The 9,380-nt window shown below is 34.2% G+C and overlaps 4 protein-coding genes across 4 annotated transcripts; 1 reads left to right on the forward strand and 3 right to left on the reverse strand.

Annotated features, from left to right (window-relative positions):
* Positions 1-199: 199 nt before the first annotated feature.
* Positions 200-1,293, reverse strand: Tsp_07718 (hypothetical protein). Its single transcript, XM_003381099.1, is given in 7 exon segments — positions 200-329; positions 609-647; positions 775-849; positions 898-942; positions 1,040-1,168; positions 1,189-1,277; positions 1,288-1,293. 7 exon segments carry the CDS (start codon positions 1,291-1,293, stop codon positions 200-202), a joined length of 513 nt encoding a protein of 170 aa, XP_003381147.1.
* Positions 1,294-1,432: 139 nt separating this feature from the next.
* Positions 1,433-1,977, forward strand: Tsp_07717 (conserved hypothetical protein). The gene is made up of 2 exons (XM_003381100.1): positions 1,433-1,553; positions 1,619-1,977. Exons 1-2 carry the CDS (start codon positions 1,433-1,435, stop codon positions 1,975-1,977), a joined length of 480 nt encoding a protein of 159 aa, XP_003381148.1.
* A 5,230-nt stretch (positions 1,978-7,207) lies between these two features.
* On the reverse strand, positions 7,208-8,578 carry Tsp_07716 (conserved hypothetical protein). Its single transcript, XM_003381101.1, has 5 exons — positions 8,560-8,578; positions 8,433-8,459; positions 8,179-8,253; positions 7,879-7,961; positions 7,208-7,339 (listed from the first exon to the last, which is right to left on the reverse strand). The coding sequence occupies exons 1-5, from the start codon at positions 8,576-8,578 to the stop codon at positions 7,208-7,210; spliced, it is 336 nt and encodes a 111-aa protein (XP_003381149.1).
* A 38-nt stretch (positions 8,579-8,616) lies between these two features.
* Positions 8,617-9,380, reverse strand: Tsp_07715 (conserved hypothetical protein). The gene is given in 5 exon segments (XM_003381102.1): positions 8,617-8,735; positions 8,754-8,917; positions 8,961-9,108; positions 9,195-9,225; positions 9,351-9,380. The coding sequence occupies 5 exon segments, from the start codon at positions 9,378-9,380 to the stop codon at positions 8,617-8,619; spliced, it is 492 nt and encodes a 163-aa protein (XP_003381150.1).

A 9,380-nucleotide genomic window follows, 5' to 3' on the forward strand; every position in this document is an offset into this window, starting at 1 on the left:
TGCATATGCCCTTAGGCTATCCCCCAGGCAATTTATAGCACAATATTTGACCTAAGGGGGTTTTTATGCAAATTTTTAATTGCCTCAGGGTAATATGCAAATTTTTATATGCCCTGAGGCTACGCCTGGGGCTATGCCTCAGGCAATTTTTTGAAAATTTTGAAATTTTTTGAAATTTAGCCGCAGGCGTCGCCTCAGGCTATGCCTCAGGGCAAATAAAAATTTGCATATTCTCGCAGGCTACGCCGAAAGCATTTTTTTGCACAATATTTGCCTTCAGGGGGATATGCAAATTTTCATTTGCTTTTAGGCTATGCCCAGGGCATTCCCTCAGGTATTTTTTTCGAAAATTTACATAATTCGATACTTACATATTCTCCAATTACCTCACTACTTAACTACGCTTTCCCGTACTCCATTCAGCGTAGAGTTTCACCTCATACTTACCTTTACCTCTCCGCTACGATATATACTTACCTGCACAACTTACCTTTTCATTTTACTCACCTGCACCCTACGTTATCGTACTTACCTGCAATCCAATTACCTGTACGCAATCACATATATCCGCTTCGACTCTACTTACCTGCATTACTTTGTCCACTTACCTTGATGCTACGTACCAGTACTTTACGCTATCTCTACTGCTCTAAATGAAGAATTTAATATAAACATGCCATGATTCTAAAATTCAGTTGAATATAGTTATATACCAAATTACAGCCATATAGAAAGTAAAATTGAAGACGAATAATTATTGAAGATAATAAATACGTTATTCGATGGAGATCATTCAAGATGCGGCTCTCGTCTTCACAGTTACGCACTAGAACATTAAAGACAATTATCCTACAAAAAATAATGCAATTCTTCCTTACCTTGCGTGACCTTCCTTACATCAGAACCGTATTAAACGCAATTTGAGAGTGCCATCGGCTGCGACTAAAAAATTCATAAATTGCTATCAGGAACAAAATGCTGGGATGTACATCGACATACCTGTTCTATTCATTTAGCGTATTTCATTGCTGTCATAAACAATATCGAATTCCTTCTTTGTGAATTTGTGATAAGCAAAGGCACACTGGGACGGCTAGGAAGCGCCTTTACGTCCATGTGAACACGGGTTGCAAACGGTACAAGATTCATGGGATGACGTAATCCACAGCTATTATAAACAAAAACTACTTACTAATTTTTGTCATATCACATGGGAAGCGCACTGACGAAAGATCTATACGGGCACCAGCGCTACTCGACTGTCTCAACGTAGTCTGCTAGAATTACAATCATTTATTTCTTTCAAACTCTTATGATAAGTGAAACCACAGTAGTACCAATGATGAACGTCACTGCGTCAACTTCAACTCAGAGGGCCATCAGAAGAAACATCGAATTCGCTTGATGTTAATGTAATGCTGTCATGGATAAAATGTGTACACTTTACGTATCCAACTGCAATCAGGAGCAAGTTAAATACTTACGGATGTTTGTGATGCCACATTTAGAACAAACTGATGTGAACACGACTAAGCACGGTGTCCAGAGCGAAAGTAATTTGAAAACAGTTCAGCTAATGATGTTATATGTTATTATAAATATTCATATTCATATTCAGATACATATTCAAATTCAATCCATGTAACACTCGCATCTTCCAGCTATCTAATTAATCAAAATCAATACTTACTGATGAACGATACTATTTGTGAAAAGCAAAGGCACACTGGGACGGCTAGGAAATGCCTTTACGTCCATGCGAACACGGGTTGCAACGGTACAAGCTTTTCATCCACAACTATTATAAACAAAAGCTACTCACTAATTTTTGTCATATCACACTGGAAACGCTCTGACAGCAACAAGCACCAATACGTTGTCAGGATTTGTACAAACGCTGCTCGACTGACTCAGGGAATCTGCTACAATTACAATCCAATCCTTCTTACTTTTATGATAAGTGAAACCACACTATAACAACTGCGAAACGTCACCGCACAAAAACACTGTACGATCCAACTGCAATCAGGAGCAAATTCAATACTTACTGATGTTTGTGATGCCAAATATTGAACGAAATGATGTGAACATGACGTATCACGTTACCCAGAGCAAAAGGAACACCATAAAAACTCAGCTAATGACGTAATCTGTAATTACAGAAGTTACCTAATTATACCTATATCTAATACGCCTATCGTCTTGCTATCTAATTAAACAAATTCTACAATTACTGTTTTTTGTCATATGGTTTTTGAACGCTAGGTCATCAACTCCAACAACCACTGTTCAACAGCTTTTACCAGTCTTTACTGATAATAGATTGCATCTGCACATTTTCAAAATTTTCAAATTGCAAGGCAAATGTAATTTTCAATTCTAAAAAGAATTGAATCAAAGGCACATAATCTATGATATCATATACATGATAATTTAATATTAATGCTGCAGTTAGAATGAAAGCAATGCGGCGCTAATAGCACTGCAACCTTCAACCTAAATTTAACAGAAAAATAAAAGTAAAAAGCAAGGCATATTCATCATGATGCATAGTTACCATATTCAGTAAGTTTTCAGATAGTTTGTTTCACATTCATTGATATGAATATCAAATAATGTCAATTCTGAAAGTAAATTATATCACAAAATAAAAAACAAAGAATTCCTTCTTCATCAGCATCTGATGTACCTGAAAGTCAGCAATAACACCAATAGAAAAGAAACCCGTCAGTTTCCATTCACCATATATGTAAAGTAACATGCATGGCATACCACCACCAAAATATCAAATCCAACTTACCAGTTATTCAATATTCATGGATGGTGTTGAAAAGCGGAATTATAGTTGACCACGTGCTAGATTGATAGCATTGCAGTGAACTGAATAACCTAATGTAATCGAAGTTCTCTGATTAGATGTATAATGCTAAGTAAATTATGCAAATGACTATTTACTTTGCTTCACGAAGAACAACCTAATTTTCCATCAGTAATAGCGCAGTAAAATAAACATTATGAGCAACATTATGAAACGAGACGATGAAATTTATTACGTTTCTATTTACACACTTCATATTACTACTACGTAATATGGTATTGTTATGCAAATATTTCCCCTAAAGTTACCTAAAAGGAAATATTATTAACATGAAGCATCGCAGACTACTAAAAATAAACGGAAATGCTATCACTGCGTATTTATGCATGTTGTGTAATTTAGTTGCTTGAAAGTACAAGGTGATTCAATAATTTATATTTTAACAATGTTTTTCATCTAATCAAAATTATATGGATAATAAAAAATAGCTTCCACTGAAAATAGTTTCGAAAATAAAATACGTTTTCAGATTTATGGAAAATTAAACAGTTGACATGAAATTTTATGATGATAACTGCGACAGAAATTATATAATATACAATTCATCTCAGGACAGAATTTAACAAGTGCGCAGCGTAGACATCATGATGGTAAGCGGCTGCACCAGTGGGCATGCCACTTGAAAGCTTATTTACTATTAAAATTTTGTTTTAACTAAACTTTTGTTTACACCTTATGATGATTTATAGTAAGACTGGAAACTTGATTGAGCACTGCATCAGCGCGCCGCATGCAATGTGAGATAATCCTAGATGCAGAAATTAAGTAACTCAACGATTTGCAATGAATTCAAGAAACTTATGCGGGTGACAATTCTGTATTGGATTTTATGAAAAGAATAAAACAAAAGAATCACGAGTAGCCTGGATTTGGTTATATTGTTAGTCGACAACAATTATGAGAAATTAGATTTATATGAATGAGATGAAAACAGCTAAGTGCTGTTCATTCAGCTCGAAATAGGGGTTGGGCAGAATTTTCATTTTAATGCGATCTCTGTTCAGCTTAGTATTATTACGAGCTCAATAATGGGGATCATTAGAAAGGAAAGGAGGGCGGGACAGCATAGCAGGAAGGAATGAGGGAGAAGATGAAGGATGGAGGAGGTGGAAGTTGTCATATGCGTTCTTCTACTCAATCTCCACGTATAATATTCAGGCATTGCTTCATTTATCAATACTGACAACATTTATGGGCATTGAGTTATTCTCTCAAAGACAGAAAATAGGTGCATCTGTATAAGTCAGTGCTATTGGCGGTACAATGACATAATAGAAACTTTAAGGAGTCATTTCATAAATGAAGGGAACGTTACTGCCATTCTGAAAGTATCAAAGGTGGTAGTATAAAAGTGTTCTCTAGCTAACAGCAGCTTTCTTATGTCATGCTAAAACAATCCTGTGCACGATTTGAGTAGTGACAAGCATTTAGGGGCGCGAATGTGCGACTGCAGTATCCCGGTGACAGACATTTCCTTTAAACAACTGGGCAAGTATGTTACCTTAGCAATAAACATTACAGTGGCCAGTAAAGATAATGCGGGAGGGGTTCAACTGCTATGTCAGAGTACTACTTTACAAATGGATTTGTAAGGACTATTGAAAATTATAGCAAAATATACCATTAGTACTATTATATAATGGCTTGGCCGTAATAAAGTCTCGAATATTATTTGAACATCATTACTGAAAAACAACGCGCTAGTTTCCATTCAAAAAGACTAAAATCAAACAACTACGAAAAGCTTAAAAAGCGCGCATGTTTAGTGCAGTGTGCCAAGAGAAAGAAAGAAAACATTGTATGAAAAATAGCAAATATATGAAAATTCATACCTGTCAGCAGACCTGTCAGAGATAACGTCGAATGTAATGTCGAAGGGATAAAGCAAACGTAGATGCATACATTTTGTAACTGATATTCGTGATTTCTTCATATTTTTAGTCTAACAATCACAACGTAATTGTTGCAGTGAAGCATCGAAATGGCCAAATAACGCAATGCAGTAAGTAAATAGACCGCCCTTCAGTAGCGAACATTAATACTATAATGCAGTTCTCTCAATAAACAGAAATTTATATAAGGAACACTGCTACTGCATTTGAATAGCACAAAGTGCACGTAGCAGAATGCCAACGGCAGTGTTTACCATCACATTAGCATAAAGTTATTCTGCTGACCTAGAAAAGCATGTATGCTTTGAAAACGTATAATAACAATGTAATGAGCCAACACCAAAGATTATAATAATCAAAGCCACTATCTATCACAAATAATATTATGGCGTAAATTAAAGAAGTATAAAATAGTGTCTTACGTAAATGGGGCTGTACTGGCACGATAATAATATGTCGCAATATTCAGCAAAATTCATTCATTAATTTAAAGGAACTGATTGTTTAGTGAACATTTCAATCAGACTTTGATCAACCACTTTGAAAAGAAGAAAAATGAATGCCTATAACAGAAGAATGGCAAAACATAACATTTACTTAAAACACAAGCATAATGAATTGATAATTTAATATAATGTACATGCTGGGTTGAAGTACTAAAAATTGTGCATCACGGTTGCCACTTTAGTCAGTGTGGAACCGGCAACATTGTTATCTTATATGCATGGACAAAATACAGAAGCAAATTATTAAAAATTTATAGATTTTGCCCCCTTACACTTTACATCGTGCACTAATGCACATTCATTTACTGATTCCAATGAAAAATATTCTGCAACGGTTTGAAAAAACATCATCAATTTTTCTAAAATAGCAAAAGTTGTTGCATCTGAAAATTCAGACATCGAAGAAGTATCATTTTTGTAGAATTCATTTGATTCAATTAAATTTATAAAACATGGTGAAACCTGACGGCACAATTCCTCCTAGTGAATTCGTCATAAAAGTGATGTTGGTGAATTGGGTTGTAAATGCATGGACAAAATACAGAAGCAAATTATTAAAATTTCTACCTCTTGGCTTCATACTCACTGCCAGTGTAAATGAATTACAACTTCAACCTGCAGTGGAATGAGCATCGTGCCGTCTCTACTGACAATTTCATGAAAGTGCTTATATTCCGATATTTTATTTCCAGCAATAATTCGTTTATAATATATTTATTTGCCTTTTAATAATTTTAATACCTTAATACACTGCTGCTAAACGTAAGCATGAAATTCAACACAAAATATGTCTTCTGCGTAAAGCATAATGTAGTTATGTCAAACTATTATAAATTTAATATCTATTTTGAGATATATTATGATGTCATTCAATTAAAAAATCTAACTTACAAAAATAATTACATTTTCATCATTTGGAAAAACTATTTTGAAGAGTTGCATAACGTGATTTGCCATTTTGAATAAAACTGATGACGCTTGTCAGACGCCCTTTCAAAACGTCTTCCATTCTAATGTTGCTGAAAATCCCCCACCTATAAATATTTGAATTCAACCTCACAAGAAGATTCACAAGTTAAAGCTGCAAAACAAAAAACCGGCAAGACTACGCGTGAAAATTTGCATGCAAATTCTGGTTAACAAGTACAACGCTTACTTAAAATTGCATTCAGCAAACCTGACCTTCGCGTCCGTTGATTTGAAATTACGTTAACAGCAATATATGAGATACAAGTTCACAATATTTATGATTCTATTGCTCTTCACATGCAGATACTATTGAATAGGCCAAATAAAGCAAATCAAATGAAGTTATAAATTTAGTTTCAAATCTGATCAAATATGTATCATAACTATCAGGCGTCGCTCGTTAACATGCAAATTTTTATATCAAATTGCCTTGCCTTGAAAATACTGTTTATTATATTTGTGATGTAATTTTGCATTTCTTTAATTTCAATATAGCTAACTGTATCTTGCTACAATGCTTCATTTGAAAATGATCAAAATGATATGACTGTACAATTTGTATATGGAGAATTGATATGGAGAAGAATATTTTCACATATGAATTTATTAATAAATATGTGGGAATTGTTTTATTGGATAATATAGTTTTATTTTTTGCAATTAGAAAATGCATTTCATGTTATGAAATAATTTGAATTAGTGAAAAAATAGAATAAGTTAAAAAAGTAAGGATCATATTTGCAAAAAAAAGTGGAATAGAAAATCTGATAGGATTGATTAAAGAAGTGATTGGAGAAAAGTTTACAAGCTTGAATTGATAAACTAGCAGGTGCGTCTTTTGTAGTGAAGTTGAAGAGAAGTCGATCGAGCACGATAGTTTGCGCTTGCTTGAACAGTGTTGCTGAGAAACATTCTCAAACAGTGGCTCAATTCACGGATTAAGAAAAATATGTTTACAGAGGTCAATGCTGATCATTGCTTAGAAGCCGACATCTAGTCAACCAGAAGCTGAGTAGAGTAGAAAAATAATCTTCTCTAGCCGAATCAGGTGAACTTGTTTGCCCGCCCCATAGGTGATCACTCAGGTCGAGATACTTTTTCGTTTAATTAAATTTAATCCTCTTCTACACGTATCGTCAGAGACAGAAAAACACGCAGCATTCACATTCAGATACGGACTAATGTACAACTAAATTGTAAAACGTTTGTTCTTGATTAGAAGCAAATTTTTTTTTAAATTTATTCCTTCACATTTTAAAATTTTACTTGAAAAATTACTTTCATTGTGCACCCACCACTACTACGCTGAATCACTGCTGAAGCAAAAAGCTTACTTATCAATTACGCAGTACAATTATTATAAATTGGAAAACAAATCACAGTAATGTTTTTAATAACAGTTGTAGATTTAAATAAATAAATTTTAATTTACAAAATTTTTAGTTTTTTTAAATGTAACAAATTCTTTAAAATAAATATTTAAAAGTGCAAGAACAGCTTTCATTTTGTTCAAAGCTTATGCTATACTGTATGTGGTGAATGCAATAATACATGGTGTATTATTATCAACTTATGATGAACAGTACAATAACATAACAAAATTTTTTTGAAAGGAAAAGAGAAATTCATTTACTTGAAAATTTGAAGCGTTGATAAAACATTGAGAACACAAATACTCTCTTGTAGGTAAAGAAGTAGCACTTTGACAACTTGATCCTGAAATATAAATAAATATCAGTGAGAGATTTGAGGTACAATTCACTGAATTAATTTTCTGTTTCTGAACAAATAAAGTAACTTTCTAACAGACTAATAGGGAGAACTGCATGCTAATTAGGTTAACTGTGAAAGTGGTACATGTAATTAAAGTAATTACAACGAAATTATGCGAGTTCATAAAGGAGAACAACAATTAGTACAATATGTAAATAACCACCACCACGAGAAGAAAATGTATCACTTTCATTTGTTGTTAAAAGTGGGGCAAAAATGTGGCGATATAATTTTGCTAGAATTAATATTTATCAAGAAATATGAACTAGCTGAAATAAATTATTCATGGTTGTTTTTTTTACAGCTAAAAAAGAAAAATCCAACTAATAACATCTGTACTCCTCTGCTAACTTTTTTCCATCTCAGTTGACTAGACACTTAATTGTCAATTAAATCTTTGCAGATGAAACTAACCGAAAAATTTGCATTCAAAGATATGATCTAAAAAAACATTTCAACGATAATAACCGAATTAGACCCTGAAACAACAGAATCATTGTCAGTCAATCATCTTTTAACGAGAAGAATAAATACTTTTTACTTATTGTTCTTTTTTCCATTTCTTAATTATACTTCAGCATATTTGGGCATGGATTGGTCAAAAAAGGTACTTTGAAGCTGGTGCAATCTGAGAACGCAGCTTGTGACCGCTTGTTTGGCCAACAACAATCCCGCTGTAATGGTTTAATGAACTTTCGGTCGGCAAGCGCGTCACGGCTGGAATTCTGCACTAACTTGTGCAAAGCAATTCGACCGACCCTGGCAATGACAATGAGCGGTGGACAAACGAGCTCATCACGGTTCCATTATACGTACAATACAATTGATTGTGCGCACCGCATCCGATACTGAACAGCTGCCAATCGCAGCCGAAGTGGGCAGCAACAAATGTCACGTTACTTGTACAATGAAAAGCAACTAATGGTCAACTTTTTGCATAACCTTTGCCATGAAGCTGATATTGGCGGTCCGAATGGCCGGCCAACAGGCGGTCGAACAACGGGGAGTCTGTCCACTTGCCATTTTGACCATCGTGCACCTGAAAATTTGGCATCCGTTTTCACGCCCAATAAAACGATGGTCAAGGGTTCTCAAAATACAAAGCTCAATGTGGCTGCGTAAATCCGTTGAACAAGTAGCACAACCGTACAATAATGTTATTCTATGTTTTCACACCTACTTTACCAAATCCACTTTTACCCACCAACTTCAAATGTATAGTTTCAATTATTGGGAAACTACATACATACACACACACATATATATATATATACATATACATAGAATGAAGGAAAGCCGTGCGAGCACAATTTAAAAGAAACAAAAACTAACAACACAACGAATATACCAATGCAGATTCAT

Source organism: Trichinella spiralis (genome assembly GCF_000181795.1).
Source record: "Trichinella spiralis strain ISS 195 chromosome Unknown Scfld2, whole genome shotgun sequence".
Taxonomy (NCBI): domain Eukaryota; kingdom Metazoa; phylum Nematoda; class Enoplea; order Trichinellida; family Trichinellidae; genus Trichinella; species Trichinella spiralis.